A 20,375-nucleotide genomic window follows, 5' to 3' on the forward strand; every position below is an offset into this window, starting at 1 on the left:
GGATCCATGACTGTCTCTAATCCCTCCAATACACTCCACACTGCGTCAATGCACTCTATTCTGCACCATTCCACTCTATGCCACTTCACTCGACGCCTCTCTACTCTACACCACTCTACTCTACAATACACAGCTGCACTCTATGCCAGTCCACTTTAAGTCACTCAATCTACTCTGTACCACTGCACTCTGTGACACTACTGTCTACAACACTACTCTATGCCACTGCACTCTACGCCACTTCACTCAATTCTGAAACAATCTACTTTACGCCACTCTGTGCCATTCCACTCTATGCCACTTCACTCTACACCACTGTAATCTACCCTGCTCCACTCCACTCTACCACATTGCACTCAACACCACTCTACTCTATGCCGCTGCACTCTACAGCACTGTACTCTACACCAATGCAACCTACACTACTTTACTCAAAACCAATGCACTGCCCCACTGCACTCTATGCCAATCTACTCTGCAGCACTGCACGCCACAATAGTCTACTCTGCAACACTCTATTCTACCCCACTGCACTCTACACCACTCCACACCATTGAACTCTACATCAGTTTACTCTGTACCACTCTAGGCCAGTGCACTCTACACAATTGCACTCTATGACACTTTACTCTGCAACACTACATTCTCTGCCCCTGAACTCTACGCCACACTAGTCTGCACCACTGTACTCTACTTTGCACCACTCTACTCTATGCTACTCTCCACCACTATAATCTGCACCATGACACTCTACGCCAGTCCACTTTACACCACTCTAATCTACGGAGCACCACTGCACTCTATGACACTGCACTCTATGCCTCTCTACTTTACTCTGTGCCACTCTACTCTAAGTCAGTGCATTCCACCCCTGTCTACTTTGCACCACAGCACTCTTAACCACAGCACCACTGTACTCTCCACCAATCTACTCTACACCAATTCACTCTAGGACAGTTCACTCTACACCACTGCACTCTATGATACTCTACTCTGCAAGACTGAACTCTCCGTCATTGAACTCAACAGTACTCTACTCTATGCCACTTTACTCCATGCCGCTCTACTCTATGCCACTATATTCTGTGCCACTACACTCTATGCCACTCCACTTTGTGCCATGGTACTCTATGCCACTGCACACTATTCTGCACCACTCAACTCTACACCACTCTACTGCACTCTTTGCCACTACACTCTACTCCATCTACTCTGCATCACTCCATTCTACGCCACTCTAATCTGTTCTGCACCACTGCACTCCTCGCCGCTGCACTAAACACCACCCTACTCTATGCCACTACACTCTCCGCCACTCTACTCTACACCTCTGCACTCTACCCTGCACCACTCCACTCTATGTCACTTCACTTTACTCTGAAACAACCTACTCTACGTCACTGCACTCTACGCCAATCGACTCCACATCATCTTTCCTCAATGACAATGCACTCAACACCAATCTACTCTGCACCACCTTTTTTTGACACTTCACTATAGTCCAATCTATGAAACTGTACTCCACAACATTCAACTCTATGATGCTCTACTCCATTCAACGCTACTCCACTCTATGACACTCCATTCTACAGCACTCTTCCCCACTCTGTGCCACTCTACAACACTACTTCACTCTACAATGCTCTAGGCAACTCCCTCTATACCAATATACTCCACTCTATTCTACGACACACTACTCTACTCAACTGCATTTCTCTGCTCTACTCTACGCCACTCTAATCCACTGTATGCCACTCCACTCTGATACTCTATGCCACTCCACTCTACTCTACTCTACGCCACTTGACTATAAAACACTCAACGCCACCACTGCAATTCCACTCACCTACAGTACTCTACGCTATGCCATTCCACTGTCCAACAATCTACTCTGCTCTACAGCACTCTACTCTACAACACTTTGCTCCACTCTACACAACACCCTCTAGGCCACTCCACTCTGCCCTACACCACTCCACAACACTCTATGCCACTCCAATCTACAACACTGTACTCTACTCTGACACTCGATTCATTGCCACTCAACTCTACTCCACTCTACGCCCTTTCACTCTATGACACTCTACTCCCTCCACAGCACTCTACACCACTCCACTCTATGCAACATTATTTTATGTTTCAAGGGTAGGTATTCTTGGTGGGCTACCTGGACTGTGATAGTGAAGACAGAGTAAATTGAGATAGTAGCACCTTCAAATGATAGAACCCGCTTCTCCCTAGACAGCCAGAAAACAGTGTTGCGATCCTTAAATTTCAGCAGTTGGGTGATAATGGAGCATGGGTGTCACAGTCAGCCCTTGATCTGTCTTGAATCTCCACCTATAGTGATGCCCTGAGCATACAGCACACAACTGGTCCTTGAGTTGGAGGCTCCATTGGAAGGTTTATGCCACTGGTGATCTCTTGTGTTATACATCTGTATTTATATATGCAGCTATGATAAGCAAATAAGCGCTGTTGGATGTTATGTCTCAGCTTCCGAACACCCCCTACTGCGTACTACAAATGTTACAGCCCGAGAACATACCATTGTGTGCCTTCTGTGGGCTTTTTCAAATTTTACCATTGTAGTCTCACAGGAGATTGGCAAATCTCTTAGGGCATCGCTGGTATTGAAACCAAGCCCAGGATTTGATCTCTGCTTTGCCTCGAGATCATCGACTGGAGAGGACCTCGACTCTACTGTGACTCACCTGGGAGGTTTCAGGATCCACACTACGTCCCGTAGTCTTGGAGTCTTTGTTGGCTTCCTGCATGCCCTGCTCCTTACACAATCTGCAAGTTAAAAGACATCATAGAAACAAACGAAAGGTACCAGGTTTAAATAAATGGCAACATCAACATCGCATATTGCAAAGGCCTAAAGGAAATGGTAACTTTTACTAGAGGCAGTTTCCTGGCAAGAAACACTCAGGTACCACACTTCTTGCATTTTACCGGAGGGCCAGTTGTTATCTTCGACAACTTTTGAGGAGTTAGGTAAGCCCTGTGGATGGAAAAAAATGATTCCTCCTTAGCCAGGCAGGCTTAACCGTGTGGAAGTGTGTTCGTTGATACTTGACACAGATCTTCCCAGGCGACTCCCGGTATGTAAGCACCCCATAGTTCTTCTGCCGGTCTGAAATCTCCATCTATTGTTTCTTCAATCTCCCAATACCACCTGGAGACTTCTTTTTTCCCTGGCGGTTTTACCACCAACTGCTCTTCTACCCCCACCTAATGTGCCCTTCAACTTCTTCTGGGCCCAACTCTTCAGATGGATATATTTAAATCTGGAGAGCTCTCCCTCCAGAGTGGCCTGTAGTATTGACCATGGATGGATTATGCCCTCTTGGGCAAGATCTCCCCAAACACTAAGCCCTGCATTCCTCATTGACTGTGTTAACTTGTCTTTCAGACAATCCGGTGTACCGTGGGAGTCTGACATACACATGTTTCAGGAATGTCCAGGAATTTTGGAGTTTTGGGCGAAGGTCGGTACAACTATCTCTGCTATTCTGATGGCCCAAGTTAAGGTAAGCCTCTCAATGATTATCTATCTTTAGAACCTCTAGCCAAGTTACAGGTCCTGTGAGGGCCTTTCTCTTCTATGCAATACTACTAACAAGAAGGGAAATTTGTCGCAGATGGGTGGAGAGCTGGCCCTCCAAAACTCAGACTGGCTGGAATCTGTCATATCAACATCAAAGATGGACTTGTGGGGGACTCAATCAAAGAGGAATACGGCCCTTTGGAATCCCCTAATAAGATGGTTGGACTCAGATGCTAGGCAACAAAATAGGGCCCCCCTCCTCCAGATATGATCACAACTTTTGCCCAATGATTATTATTTGACGTCATGGGACATCTAAACAGTCACCGGTGTATATCGGATGAAATTTTGAGAGTGACCTTTTCCTGTTATCGGGGCTATACCTTCCAACACTCAGGTCTACCCGCAGGAGGGAAAGTCGCAAGTCCTTCCTTATCTGCTTCCAGGGGCTGATGGGTACCGACGTTCGTTTGGAGCGGTTATTGCGATCTGAGGTGAATGAGGCCGAAAAAAGAAAAATAAGAAATACTCATGGACATACTTATTGACATGCTTTTGGGAATACTAATATATAATATAATATATCATATCACATAATCATATATAATGAAATAGGAAAAGAAACCGAACCTGAAAATAAAGCATGCTCCTCATCAGTGCCGAGTCAATGAGTGCGAGGGAACACCTTGGAACGAACTGAGAAGGGACTTGGTGGAAGAGTTTAATCTCAGAAATTATGTAAGTAGCAGTCCAGATCAAAGGAATGCAATATTGTTGCATATCAAGCTTTTTGCATTAGTATGGGAAGAGTTTTAATATCAGGATCGTCGCTGGTGACATCTGCAATGTTCCCACTCCGTCTTCCGGTGGGGTTTTTGCAGATCTCCTAGCATCAAATGCCAATTTGACCTGCTTGAGGTCACCGTTTCCTATGATGATCTGATGGCTCACTCAGCACCAGCATAATGTGTTGTGATTTTGGTGGCACTCAAGCCACCCGACTTCAGGATGTCTCTCCCAGGCCACACAAGTCCCGGCTCTTTTATGTGTGAATGTGTGTGTGCTCTTTATAAGGATGCTTCAGGGAGCCACATAGACATGGGTCCAGGACAACTGCAACAGAGCAGACCCTCACTGCTGACCCTTCTTGGGCCTGAGGTCACCAAGAGGTCAACAGATCAAGTAGCTATCAATAGGAGCCCCGCCACATCTGCCACTGCATGTTGAGTTTGCAGTCCCACTGTGCCAGGACCAGTAAAGCTCCAGCATCAGGACCCACTACCATTGGTCCCTCCAGGATGGGTGATCAGGCATGGCTCTACATCAGCAGGCACAGAGACTCCCAACTCTCTGGGCCACTCGGGCCCCCGGAGGAGCCATCAGCGTTCAGGGTCAGAATGTTCATCGCTGACCCGCAGTGATATTTGGGAATACTGTCTTGTCCTGCTCCTCGCAGCTGAGCCGCCGCTTGCAGTCACTGCCCCGTCCCGCCCTCTTTGCCTTCGGATGGCTCACCAGCAGTCTGATGTCACCATTGTATGTAGCATGGGCCAGGGTGCCATATACTAGTCTTCAGGATCTGCGCGCACCACAAAATCAGTCAGGGCCTTCGGCTGCTTTACTCCAGCCTATTTTCAGTTTCCCAGTGCTGAAACCTCGGATTGTGACATTGTGTCTTTGAGCGGTACCGGTATCTTTTCCCTGACGCCAGGAATCATACTAATTGGTAGCCATCTTGGAGCTGGGCTCACTAGCACCCCCCTCCCGTTCTTTTTCCATACTTTCCCATTTTTAACCCTTTTCTTTCTCTCTATTTACCTTCGCTTTCTCTCGCCACTCCCCCATGTATATCTTGAGTTGAAGCAATCAGTGATTACAATAACTCTCTAAATAGATTCTGTTATCTGGCAATCAGAACACACACACATAATTTTGGGGAGGAGCTTGGTTAACTATCCATACACACATAAATGCTTAGTTTGGAATAAAATATTTCAAAGATGAGGGAAGCCTTTTACGTTTTTACCCTTGCATTTTCTTTTGTTTACTTCATTCTTACTTGGTTGCCATGGTTTTGGCCTTGATATCATCTTGCGCATTCCAGATGAAACAATTGAAAAAGATGATCCTCTTTTTTTAATGATGATATATAAGACTTGCACATGTGGCCATTATTGGCTCACAACTGTATTATGACACCTCCTTCTTTTTCAGGATCTTGGAGCCGTGCGTATGAAATTTTGAATTTGCGATTTCCAAATGTTGAATCCATAGAAATCACTATTTGGGAATCACTAAATGGTCTGTATGTAACTGCTGATACCACTAATAGCGATTCCTATGGATTTACATTCGCAATTAGGAAATCGCAATTGTGGAAATTGCAATTTCACAATAGGAAATCACAAAATAGGAAAAGTTGCATTCTTGACGCAGAATGATGATGTCAGACCAGGAAGTTTACAAATACAGGGTGTGGTGACAACCGGGAAGCCTAGGAAGGTGCTGGAAGTAAGGAGCACTCCTGCATCAGTACTGCCGCCACTGTATTACACCACTCCTGGAAAACGCTATGTCCAAAGAAGATGGGGAGAAGAATTCGGGGAGCAGAAAGAGGAAGGTGACATTTTCGTAAAAGGGTCTGTAGCGCCTAACAGAAGAATGTGTCTTCCATATGGACCAACTGTTTGGGAAGGCCTCATTCACAGTGCCAGAGAGCCAAAAAAATCTGGACCAGCATCTTGGAGATGGTGAACTCTATGGGTTTACCCAGAGGACCATCCCAGAGATATGCAAACGCTGGTATGACCTGAGGTCTCGCACAAAGGAGAAGTTGGCCAGTAAGATGGCTGAGGGTCGTGGAACAGGTGGTGGACCCTAAACATAGCCCCTTCCCACTCCCATGGGCATACTCATCGAGAAGACCCTGGGACCAGAGAGTGTGTGGAAGTGTCTGACATTGACACCTCCAATCCTGCAGCCACCAGCCAGGGTAAGTTATCTTCCCTTTACTTACTTAACATAACATAATGTTAGCAAATCCATAAATCATACATCACAGTATAAATATCTCCCTGGAGGTGCGTGTGGTATCCTGACAATGCATCATGGGAGTTGTAGTACACAGATGCTGATGACTACATCAAACATATCTGTACATCGTAGACATGTCACAAACACATGAAGCACGGTTACAACAATATTGGGAACATACATTAATCATTTATATACACAAATGATATACATGCATTTCGAAACATGACACCCGGGACGTGTCAGAAACAATTGATGCTGAAGGGGCTACTGACACATGTGGAAATTGAGCCAGAACATTACCATCTACTCAGCCCATCACCCAAACTCCATGTGCTACCACAGCAACCATCTCACAACTACCAGACTTTTTGGCTAGTGATAAGGGAGAACTGCATAGCAGGGACACCACAACATATGTGGGCAGGACACACAGACAGTGCAGAGGCCAACTGTCAACAGTCCACAATGATAATGTGTCAGATGACATGTCAGAGTTCTCCTGTGTTCGGTGGCTTGGAGAAGTGCATCATCTCTGTCCAGCACATGCAAACAAAACAAAAAAGATTTTCAATGGGCATCTGCTATGAATGTCTAAGTCAATGCTGCAATTGGAGAAAGGACAGGACCAGTGGATTGCTGCCATTGAGAAGGAGCACCGTGTGCAGAGACAGAGGTACGCACAGGCAGTACCTGGCATGCTTTCATATTCGTCCCTTTGCTGCACGTGTGCCCTCCTGCTGCCCTTATGGGCTCTTTGGGGATGTTGTGTAGACCCTTCCTCATGATAATTTTGTGCAGTATGGCACATGTGGCGATGATCTTGTAGTACATATCAGGTCTGTACAAAGTGCTCTGCCGGGCTTATGGAGGCAGCATAACTGGGACTTCAGGGTTCCAAAGGTCCTCTCTATGAGTGATCGTGTTGTGCTGTGTGCCCTATTGTACTGACTTTCACTTCTTTTCCTTGGAGTTGGGTATGGTGTGAGTATCCAAAGACACAAGGTACATGCACTGTCACCTTATGAACATGAGAAGAAAAACCATTAGGTCACATTACACAAACTGTCCTGGCCACTGTATTCATTGGGATGTATGACGTTACAACGCACACTATTACAACGCATGCACTTACAACGCATTTTTTACAACGCATAATCCATTACAACGCATGACATTACAACGCATGACACTACAACGCATTTTTAAAAAATACCTTTACAACGCACTACCATTACAACGCATACTACCTTTACAACGCATACCATTACAACGCATAATATTAAATTACATTTAAGGTAAGTATTAGATAGTATAGGGGTAAAAATTACTATTCTAACTCCAGGGGGTGCAACAGTAGGGTAAGTGTTGGATAGTGTAGGGGTAAAAATTACTATTCTAACTCCAGGGGGTGCAACAGTAGGGAAAGTGTTGGATAGTATAGGGGTAAAAATTACTATTCTAACTCCAGGGGGTGCATCAGTAGGGTAAGTGTTGGATAGTATAGGGGTAAAAATTACTATTCTAACTCCAGGGGGTGCATCAGTAGGGAAAGTGTTGGATAGTATAGGGGTAAAAATTACTATTCTAACTCCAGGGGGTGCATCAGTAGGGTAAGTGTTGGATAGTATAGGGGTAAAAATTACTATTCTAACTCCAGGGGGTGCATCAGTAGGGTAAGTGTTGGATAGTATAGGGGTAAAAATTACTATTCTAACTCCAGGGGGTGCATCAGTAGGGTAAGTGTTGGATAGTATAGGGGTAAAAATTACTATTCTAACTCCAGGGGGTGCATCAGTAGGGAAAGTGTTGGATAGTATAGGGGTAAAAATTACTATTCTAACTCCAGGGGGTGCATCAGTAGGGTAAGTGTTGGATAGTATAGGGGTAAAAATTACTATTCTAACTCCAGGGGGTGCATCAGTAGGGTAAGTGTTGGATAGTATAGTGTAATATTATGCGTTGTAATGGTATGCGTTGTAATGGTAGTATGCGTTGTAATGGAATGCGTTGTAAAGGTAGTTTTTAAAAATGCGTTGTATTGTCATGCGTTGTAATATCATGCGTTGTAATGGATTATGCATTGTAAAAAATGCGTTGTAATGGTAGTGCGTTGTAAAAGTTGCGTTGTAAAGGTTGTTCCCCTATTCATTGAGTCAGCGATTCTCATACCATGTAAATAACCATAACTAAATTTACCTTGTGACAGTCGATGTTATATTCCACTGTGGTGGAACATGAATTAGCCGTGGATGCTGCCTCGGAATCTTGCCACAGGGTCTGTTATGATTTAGGAGGAATCACACACTACCTGCACATTGAGTGAGTGTGATCTTTTCCTGTTACTGTATGTGAATTCAGTTGCAGAGGGGGTGCATATAGCAATATGTCTGCCATCAACCCAGCCAATGACTTTGGGGAGCAGTGCTACCCGGTAGAACATCAATTTGGTTTGTTGCAATAACTGAGGAATATTGGGTAAAGATATATATTGGTTAACTTTACTAACCAATATATATATAACTAACCCTCAACTCCCCTGCCACTGCTATGGCCCATTGGTAACTGCCAGAAGCTATGAGGTGTAGGCAACTACCATCCCAAATCAACCTACTCCCTGCCAGAACATACAAAGCTGCCATTGGGAAAGAGCCTGATGCATTTTGGATGCTTTTTATAGTTTGCACCTGGTTACCACCTGATCCGAATCAATGGTAACTGCATTTCCTAAATGGGCATTTTGTGACTAGTCGCAATTAGGAAATCCTTTGTACATGCGGTTAGCAATTCGCAATTCGCAATTTGGAAATCCCTATTTGCGATTTCCTGTTTTGTGATATCGAAAATGCAATTTCTATTAGGTCTAAATTGCATTTTGCACCACCGCAAATGCCTTTCGCATATAACCCTAATTGCATTCTCCCTGTTAGGAAATGCAAAATACTTTCGTACATATACCCCAAAATCCTGTAAAATCAGGCAGGCAGTTGGTAGGCTGGGCTGATTGGTGTTCTCAGGCTCTCCCCTATTGGCTACAATACAGTGGCTTCCAGTCAAAGAGTAAATCTAATTAAAACTAATCTGTACTATTCAGAGGGCATTGTACATATCGTTTTCTGCTGTTATTTGGAAACATATTTGTCCTTGGTGTCCTCCTCTGTGAATTTACTTGGAGTTCCTAGATTCGGACCACCTGCCTGATTGTGAGGAAGGAAAGCTTTTCTGATCAAGCTGCTTGTTTGTGGAATCACCTGCCACCCAAGCTATGTGCCATCCACTACTTAGCTCTATTAAATATGCCTTAATAACAAGGCTGTTCACCAAAGCTGTGTAAGGTGACAGGTTTCACCATCACCCTATCACCAAGAGACCATTGAGGGACACACTCAAAATAATGGTTATTTATCGTAACCAGAGTGTTTGGAATTTAAAAAGAATACCCATTCAATTCCCCAAGTAAACCCCACAGCCTGTTCCTGAGTTCATTTACAACCACCGCCAACGAGGCAGCCATTTTGTAGATACTAGAGTGCACCAGGAGTGATAGGTCTAATCCACACCATCCTCGATGTGCTACTGCGATCTGCCTGTTATGACTACCCAATACTGACACCACTGAATTTAGCATCCTCCATATGTACAGGAAGTGAAATCACTTTTTTCTGTTAAAAATATCTTTAAAAAATGAACCAGTCATTTTCCAGCATCCATCTGTACAGGAAGTGACGTCATTGGTTTACCACTAAGACAATTTTTAAAAGAAGAAGCCAGGCAAGCTGACTTCCTTTTTCTGCTTCCCTCTCAACAGAAGCCATCTCCAGATTTTCCAGCACCCCATCTCAAAAGGGAGTGATATCACCTTATTTTCCCATCTTCCATATCCTTTAAAGGCATGTCTCCCAGAGCTCTTGCCTAGGTTTCCGAAACAATGGGCGAAAAGGCAAGGGCATCATCTGTTTGAACCTGGCCAGACCTGAAAGCCCTAGGGCTAGAACCTTAGCTGACAAGGTAAGCCACCCATCATTACGTGTCTCTCAAATGTGTGCCTCTCAAACACACACCATTCTCAGTTCCACATCAAGACTCCACAAACTTTTTAACACCTGCAACCTCACTACTGCCTAGATCCATGGTCCACCCGCACCTCTGGATTTTGGACTTGGTTGTGGATGTTATGAGCTGCCCAGCAGGACTGAGGTCTGCATTCGAGGCAGGAAGTACCATTTTGGAGCATGGCAGGTTCTTCTGGCTTCTGGGTCTCAGCGCTCTGCTGGTACACAGAAGTGTATGGATGTACTCTGTGCCCATTCCCCATTGGGTCATAGTAGTGTTGGGCAGTCAGCGTCTTGTTCAGGTCTTAGAGGTGTGCCATCACTTGAGGACTGCTGATGTCTGTCAGGGACCACATTGGGAGCTAATCAACTTTCTGTTGTGATCCGGCAGGCTGGTCTGCCCACAAAGACTCGCATGAGGCTGCCCATTGAGGTTTAGGGATTTGGGAGGTCTTATTATCAGGGACAATGTTGAGATTGGTACTGTTCTAACGAGCAAGAAAGTTGCTCTCTGAAAGGACAATGTAATTTTACAGGAGAGTACAAGATACTACCTGAATGTTGAAAAAGTGAAGGACAAGACGCTACAAACTGAAACAGGTTGGAACAGACAGGGCAAAGAACACTGGACCTGAAGTGGGAAATGCCTACAAAGACAAAGCTCTGCAAATAAGGCATCTACAGAACAACTAATAATTAGAAGGAAATGTGAAGGTACAAACAGAAAAATAATAAACAAACCATCATAAATTATAGTTCATGGTCTTCTTGGAAAAGATTTTGCAAAAAGGCAAGGAAGTTACTTTCACAGAGTTTCAGAAGACATCCACACACCTCATGAAGGAAGAGCAGTGAATGAACCTCTGAATTTCACTAGCATCATTGGTAAAAACAATACTTGGTATTTCAATACAGCCACACAAGAGGACAAAAGGGATAGAGCAAAAAATAGAAAAACATAAACATGGCTCGGGGAAAAGTAGGACTGGCTTGTAAGAGCAGGGACAGAACTGAACTCATTGTCTGCAGAAATAGGAATAGTGAAATTCGATAAAGAGAAGCAACAAACAAACAAGAACAGGGCTGTAAAAATGAACACAGAGTAAGAGACAAGGATCCAAGACTAACAATCTGCACACCAACAAGTATAAGAGAAAGAGTGTACAGGTAGAACTAGAATCACTGGTATGCAAAGGACAGGGAATAAACAACATCAAGGAACAGAATCCGGAAACTTCTGTAACAAAACAGGGGGTATGGAGAAAGAAATAAAGGGAAACCAAGGAAAAAAGAAACAAAGAGCAATCCTGGAACCAAAGGAGCAACAAACACTGAGAGTGGAGCCTTGCAGAAAAGATGATTACGAGCCTCTGCACACTGAGCTCCCAGGGTAGAAGTAGCAAGAAGGTCAGGGGAGGATCAAAGGTGCCGGAAGGAGAGGCAGATGTGAGTCATCAACTAGGTGCACAGAATCAGGAACCACCAATGAAGGGAAGGGAAGGGTGTGCAGGAACTTTGAGAAATAAACCGTATAGGAGCCGACTGGCACACAAAAGGGAACAAGCAAGCTTTGAACGGACTGCTGACTGGAGTTGAGAGTGTGTCAAGTCGAGGAAGCAAGTTTGAATGAGTCAGTATATCCTATCTACAGGAGTCAGGACCATGATGCTGAAGTGAATACCACCACCAGGGCATGATTGGGGCAATGTTTGGCAGCAGGAGAAACTACCCGGGCCACAATGTAAAATAATGGTAAAGTGGAAACCAAGACTGGAATGTAATGTAGGGCAAGGTGTGGGGCATGATGCGGATCATTCTAACACAGTCAAGTCTAAAGGCAGGACCTCCCCGGGCCTACATGAGCACTACCTATGGCTAGATGGAAAAGTCCTGACACTTTACATTCTGTGAATGTTAGTATTTAGAATTAAAAGACCACTTTTTCATCATTTGTTAAAATATGTTTACTTTCATGTGAAGTTGTATAGTTCTTAATAATAACAAGTAGTGGTCTACTTAGGGCCTGATTACGAGGATAGGTGCTATTTATCACATGTGATAACAAAATTATACCTTGGGGTACATTATTTATCAGGTGCGATAAATAGCACCTATTACGAGTTTCTGGGGAACACAAAATCTGCATGGTACGGTAAATACCGGATGCTTATCCCCTGTTTAAATTTCGGCAGGTGTGACCCGCTGAAATGTAATGAAGGTTGAGGTATTTATCGCATACAATAATTATCAGATCCGATGAATAACACTGAACTCCTAAACATGACCTCTGGACAAATAGGGTTTACGCAGGGGCTGGAAAATAATGATCCACTCATAATCAGGCCCTCAGAATTGCATTGGGCTTCTTGTTTTGATGTCATTAACTTCTGTCAATGATTCACAAATTAAGGTAGAAAAAGCTTACTTCTGGAATTATACAGTAAGTTCTTCCATGGAATTCCTCCTTAAGGCAAGGAGGATTTGCAAGGTGTGTTTCACAACGTGTTTTGTAGCCATTTTGTTGTATTCAATGCCCTCTTGCATCTCATTACAATGTTTGTTTTCTCGTGTTTGTTCTACCTGGCATTTTTCTTTAAGGTATTGACTAACTTTCAGATAATTGTTTGTTTGCTCATTTTAGAGAGGTTTTTTTTAGCTTGGCTTTTTTCCTCTCAGCCAAAAAGCCATTTGTTTATTGACACGATGCCCACCTCTTCATCCTGTATTCTCTCTTTGACACTGAGAGCTAGCAGAATGGGGTCTGGGGTGGGACCATCAAGACAAGGTTAGAGCTGAAAATTATTCATCTCTTATCAGTGGAGTTGTAATCCTCTGAACTACCTAAGCACACAAGTTCTTAGGTTCAGAAGGGACCACATGTATGTGCAGAGCATAGGCATTACTCAGGCAGATGCTTTGAGGTTGTGGCGCCTATGCTACATGAAGCATGCACCAAAACTCAGGTGAAGTACAGATCTCAAAATGCAGTGGGACTCTTGTGAGGCTTGAGGAAGCAGCGGCTATCTTTATCTTTTAGGTATAAGTTCTACATGTCGCATGGCACTCCTTGCTAGGCAGTTGATCTTGGAACCCTTGTTGCCAAGATGCAGATTTATTTGTGTCTTCATATCAAAGTGATTTAGGAACCTGTACATATACTAGTACACTGTAGATGTGAACCCTACACCAGAGTCTTCTGGTTTTGTATTATGGATTCTATACTGGAGTAATGTGGTGTTTTGTTATGAACGCTATACTGGAGTCATCTGGTTTGGTTTTATGAAGTTATACTGGAGCCATCTTTTTAAATTTTACAAACTCAGAACTGCAACCATTCCTAAGAATAGAAACTCCTAACCTCAACTGCAGTAGTGAGGTACTACTAGTTGTGGGGCAGTTACTACATTTGATCAGGTGTGAATCACATAATGCTAAGTTTATGTTCAGTATGGCACAGCTAATGGGCTATATGAATTTAAGATTATTCAAACCACAGATTCCAATCTGCTGAAAGTAGTTATAGAGGCTAGAGCACATATTATAGTCCAGGTTACTCATCTAGTGTTTCTAAAGATTAACTCTTACTCTTATCTCTAGAATGTCATAGAGTTATCAGCAACTACATAGAGTGGGAGATACAGAGATTATTACGCGGTATATCATGTGCCACAGTAGAATCATTAAATTTTGCTAACTATGATTGTTAAAGTAATTTTCCTGTTGTCGATATCCATACCTCCGCAGAGAAGGTTGCGACTGGCAGGAAGATCAGTCAAGGTGTCTGGTGTCTCTCTCTGTTTCTCCCTCACTTATACCATTCGCTTCCCCTAATCTACTGCTGACCGGCACGCTAATCGTTTGCATGGTCCTAAGTGGGTTCAGGTAAATGTGTATAGTAGCATTGCTCCTGTTGGATCCAAATGACTAGGTCAATGCAACTGTGACAAATACGCACATCACACCATCTTCCACTTATGCTTATCAGTGCCTATTCAGCAATATGTCACAGCCCAACCACCATCTATATCATCACTCACCACAACCCAGAAATTATTTTCATCATAGAAACCTGGATCACATCCTCTGGTTCTCAATGTCTTCCTCGACTATGGGCATACATATATACACATATGTTACTTGACATGCTATCATTTTATTTGGAGAACAACAACTTTGTATTTAATGATGAGTGTTATAAACATTTGACGGGGACATCTGCTTTGCAGGTATCTAGGCGATCATCTTTATGGGCCTGTGGGAGGACTCTGTACTATGGACAACTCAAAATTGGGACACAACCCAGCCTATAGTGCTTCGGACCCATAACTCCGATTATGTGTTCGTCATTATGGGATGGAACTAGGGAAGTAGCCCAGTGGTTCATTGGGCACATCAAAACTAACACTCTTAATTTGCAGTTCACACATAGAATGAGCATGACGTAAATTGATTTCCTTGATGTTGGCATACAAGTGAAGGACAATACCTTAAACACTACCCTGTACTGCAAACTTACATCAGACAATAGTGTTTTGCATGTGAAAAGCCAGGACCTAAGTAAGCTCAAATGCAGTATCCCGTATGGCGAACTCCTCAGTGCCAAATAGATTGAAGCACCAGGCCCCTGTATCTGAAGGAAGAGAAAGCGATTGTAGATAGATTCACAGAAAGAGACTGTCCATGGAAAACCTTGAATTAGGCCAAAAACAAAGGAAAGACACTTAGAAGGGAAAGCCTACTATACAACCAAAACAAAGGAAGAAAACAGGCTCATACAGTAAGGGTGACTTTTAATGCTGAGACTCTATCAGTAAATCTCATACTATCACAACTTTGGCATATCATCAAAGCCAACAGCGATAGAGAAATTCATAACGCCACAACCCACTATCACGTACAGAAAATCCAGATCACAAAGGAATATGGTAGACCATGGCCCTTTTTCCAAACACACAGACACGGGGTGGCTAGGGAGACAAAAAGCTTTCTTCCATTGCAGGAATTGTAAGGCATGTCAGAACGGTGGTAATAATAAAACGTGCAAACTACCAATAGTTACAAAGGTGAAAATAACACAATATCTAACATCTACCTCAGATCACTGCATGTACATACTGAGATGCCCATGAGGATTGCAGTACATTGGTAGCATGATCTTTCCAGTCCAATAGAGAGTGTTGGAGCATCTCAGTGTCATTAGAGGATGGGACCAAACGTACCCTGTGGCAAGACATTGGCAGCTGAAACATGAACAGACTCCTGATACACAATTTTTTTTGCTGTTGACAGTATTAGACCTAATCACCGTGGGGGAAATAAAGAGAAAAACCACTGCCAGCATTAATCTAAATACATTGTTTCCCTGAACACAAAATTTCCTAATTGATTTAATACTGAAGAGGAACAGTATTTACATATCAGAACATAAAGAAGACAAGAGGGCCTATAGAGTCAATTGAGACTGTGGGCCAGGCGTAGTCTAACCCAGCGTTTCTTCACCTGGTGTTCGGGGTCTATTGGGGATCTGTGATGCACACTCAGGGGGCCTGCGACATCTTGAGGTAGCAGTTCAAAGGTATCAAACAGAATATAGTATGGACAATGGGTGGCCTTAATTCAATTTTGAAAAACTCCAACCTTCAATTTTTTTTGTGTGAATTAAATAAAATATTTGATCATTTATTTATTTGTTTGATGAATGCTGATTTCTGTTTTTTTGTGTATGCTTTTGCGGTTCAAAACATCTACATTGCTTTGGCCAGGGCAGGGTCCCTGATTCCAATAATGACTCAGTGGGGGTCCCCGGATTCCAATAATTATCAAATTTAGGTCCCTGAATTCCATTATTCCTATTTGAGAAAAAGCACAGCAGGCAATTCAACACTTCATGGATGCAGTAACCAACCTCCTAATTTCCGTTGGAGCATATCATACAGTGGATTCCTAAGGGCAAAACAAAATTGTATTTCCCAGGAACATTACACTAAGATATGGGATGAAATAATTTAAATGTTTAAAAGTGGGGGATATCACAACAAAATGTTAAAACAGTCTTTCAACCAAGTAAACAATGTGAATAAGGAAGCTCTACTCAATTAGATCAGCCCTTATACAACCAATTCAATGGATACAAAGGAACCAATATGGTTTATCACCACATATATACCCAGGAAAACCTGTTAAGGGGAATTCCACATAAACAGTGGGAATCCTCGGAAATGATGATATGCTGAATGAAATTAGAACAAATCATGCTATAACTTACAGGAAAAGTGCGTCCTTAGAGGACAGACTAATAATACATAGCTATCTGTCTCCAATTTCTACAACTTTGCTCAACTTTCCACCTCGGGCCTCTACTTATACACCCTTGCAAGGCCTGAAAATTTAGCTTAGTGTAAAATATTATATCTTACAAGCCACGAAACAATGATCTCTTGTGAAATCCATCACATGTAAAATGAACTTTGTGATCTATGTCATCACTTGCCCATGCATAAAATAGTAGATACAATATCTTCCCAGTAAAAAACTGATTTTAGAACACATGAAGGCGATAAAAAATGGAGACAGTAACTACAGCACTGCATGGTATTTTAATGAGGCACATGGTGGAGACTGGAGGTCTCTCAAATACTTTGGTATAGACTGTATTCCAAAAAGTAACTATAACTCGCGCCTCCGCCATGCAAAGTGTTGTCTTTAAAGCCTTCAGTTGCTTTATGAATCGAGTTGTAGTTACTTGAGATAACTAAAACTGGTGAAATTCAATGGATTTGTTAGTTTAAATGTTATGTTTAACTGCCATTGTCATCTAACTATAACGCTATTAACCTTTGTGTTTTGCAGTGACTTTCTAAACTTTTTAATGTAAAGAATGCTATTATTGCAATTCAAACTATAACGTCCCTTTAACCTTGATTATTTTTCAGATAATTACTAATTTGTTTTTTAACATCAACTAATATGTCCATCACTGAGTGTAGCATGTGGTTGGCCGCAGGACGCCCAATCCCTCGCAGGCGCCCAATTGCCCACATGCATGGCCTTCCACCAGGTGCGGTGCAATGCTGGGCACCCACATGGTGGGGACACCTTCTTTTTCTTGCCCCAGCCCACTTGACAGGCCACCCTGAAACTTTCCAGGAAAGAGATGAGGGGGATGAGACTTTTTTTTGGAAAAGTTTATGAAGATTCATCAGGCAGAGCCTAATTTATTAGGGCACTAAAGTAACTATAACTTGCGCCCATTACATTCATAGTTTTGTCATCAATTATGTAATTTCAGATATTGCAGTGATGTTATTAATGATGTCATAGAAAATCATAAGTATTGTAATATGTGAAGTATTTAGGAGTGCATAGCAGGGCATGATTTATAGTTACTTTAGAGCTTGAGTTATAGTTGCTTGAGATAAATATAGGTGATGAATTTCAGTTGTTTTGTCAATTTAGAATGGTATGTTTTAACTGACATTTTCACCTATCATGTCCCTTTCAACTTTGCTTTTTTTCAGTGAATTTCTAAGGTTTTCTTATTAATGCAAAGTAACATATTATCACAATTGCTAACTATATTATCATTTAACTTTTGTTTGTTTCAGTGAATTTCTATTTTTTACAAATATACAGTAAGATCTCCATTGCAATGCATGGTATGCGGTTGGGTGCAGGGCCTGGCATGTGGCCAGTGCCAAACCACCCCCGCTGGCACCAAAACACCCACTGGTGCCCGGCCCCTACTGCGTATAGCCGTTGGTCGTGAACAACATGGGGTTTGAAACAGGGCCTGGCTTGGGCTATGTGAATTATTATTTTTGTCATACATTTCATTATTCACTCCCAAGAGGCTAATTCATAGGAATAAAAAAGCCACTATTTCGAACAATGTCAAACATCACTATGTGTGTCATCATTTTCACCATATATATCATTATTCACTCCCAAGTGGGTAACTAATTGGAATGAAAAGTCACTACATTGTGCATTTTAAATAATTGCATCATTATAACCCTTCATGCATCAAGACTATATCGTTGCCCAAGTGGGCTTGAGGCACAAAAACTTAAGGCTTATAAGTTTTTCAACTACCTGAATTGCTAGATTACAATTGACTTCCATTACATTGTGTATATTACTGTGTATTTCATCCCTAGCCTGAATTTAACCCACCTAATTGCCACCTAAACACCCCGTGCAATTAAAATTCTATATGGAACATTAAGGTCATGAGTGAAGACTGAGCACTAAAAGTGTGTATGGAGATCCTCTTTCATATTAAGGCCAAGCGGAGTTTTAGAATTTAACTCGATTATATATAGAGAAGCTTTTTTGCCACAGCTTGACTGCCTCCAGTGGGGACTCCAAGCCCCAGAGTACTTCGCTCCCAGGAGGGAGGAACCAGCATTGCCCTCGTGCTGAAAAAGCACCACCGGTCACCGCGGCGCGGGACACGCCTTTTGCCACAGCTTGACTGCCTCCAGTGGGGACTCCAAGCCCCAGAGTGCTTCGCTCCCAGGAGGGAGGAACACGATTGCCCTCACGCCCTAAAAAGCGCCACGGGTCACCACGGCGCCGGACGCGCGCGGGCCAAGGGAGGGCCCGTCCTGCGCCCGTCAACTCCAGGAAGAGGCAGGGCAGGGCTACCCCCTTACATTGCTAATGTGTCATCGGAGAGACCCATGTGATACAAATTAAGGTACTGCGACGATTTGTGCTGTATAGCGACACTATGCTTTAAAGACATTCAGTACTGATACTTGGGACAGTCTTTGCTGTGACACTGTTCTGTTTGTTAAATATCGTTTTTTGGGCTTTTATTCCACCTTACAGCAACCATGGGCAAAAGGAAAGCCATGGAAGGTCTGGGGTGGGGTAAATGGAGCAACTAGTGGGGTGGGTAAGGTTAAAAAGGCAAGGAAAACTGCCAAGCAAAGTGCTAATAATTGTGTGATCGACAGAATCGAGACCCTAATCACAGAATGTGAAGGGATTCTCGTAGCTGAGTTGCCTCTGGTCGCTGGTGTTGAGAAAACCTCATTAGGGAGTACCCAGGAGCAACCCCGCCGTACCATAACCCCGTCTATGTTCCAGAAACCTTCTCAAAGCCGTGCCGCACCCAGTAGCGAGACCAACCACACTGTGTTAGCACAGGTGGGAATTGATTCCAGACAGTGCGAGAATAGTCAATTGGTCAGAGATTCTGTAATTAATTTCAAGGCCTCTGCTATTTTTTGCTCTAATCGGTTTGCGGCGTTGGCTGAGGCCCCTGATCTGCGGGAGGAGCTAGCGCAACAATCCCTTATCCTAAGCCCTAACATCATCGCAGGTTTATCTAAGCCAGGAGGGACTGGTGCCCCAGTACTTGAAGACCCTCTGCAGATTGTTAATGAGCTCAGGCTAGGTGCAATGATTACGATGATTGAGAAGTTAGTGGCAGTAGTTAAACTAATAGCTCCAAGTGTTATGTCTTGCAACCTGGTTGTAAATAAAACACCTATCCCACACACCCATAGGGCACAGATAAATGCACAAAAAGAATGACCCATTGCACATCATGGCTCTCTCTCCTCCCTCAAACCACTTGCTACTCAGGCCATTAAGACCCCCCATTGCCAACAGACAGCTCCCTTTCAATTCAAACCTCTTTGCTTACTGACCAGGCAGCACATCTGCCTCAACAATCTATCACAATAAACGCTTGATCTTTTCATACACCAGTAGATCTTTGTCAGTGC

General features: G+C 43.2%; 1 protein-coding gene across 2 annotated transcripts in view; it reads right to left on the bottom strand.

Annotated features, from left to right (window-relative positions):
• LOC146858136 (uncharacterized) overlaps positions 1-20,375 on the bottom strand; it is a 250,260-nt gene that overhangs the window by 14,208 nt on the left and 215,677 nt on the right. For both annotated transcript variants that reach the window (XM_085646896.1, XM_085646895.1), the window contains exon 3: positions 2,715-2,796. In XM_085646896.1, the coding sequence (XP_085503022.1) occupies positions 2,715-2,796 (82 nt within the window). The remainder of the gene's footprint in view (positions 1-2,714; positions 2,797-20,375) is intronic.

This window comes from Triturus cristatus, chromosome 3_2 (assembly GCF_964204655.1).
Source record: "Triturus cristatus chromosome 3_2, aTriCri1.1, whole genome shotgun sequence".
Lineage (NCBI taxonomy): Eukaryota > Metazoa > Chordata > Amphibia > Caudata > Salamandridae > Triturus > Triturus cristatus.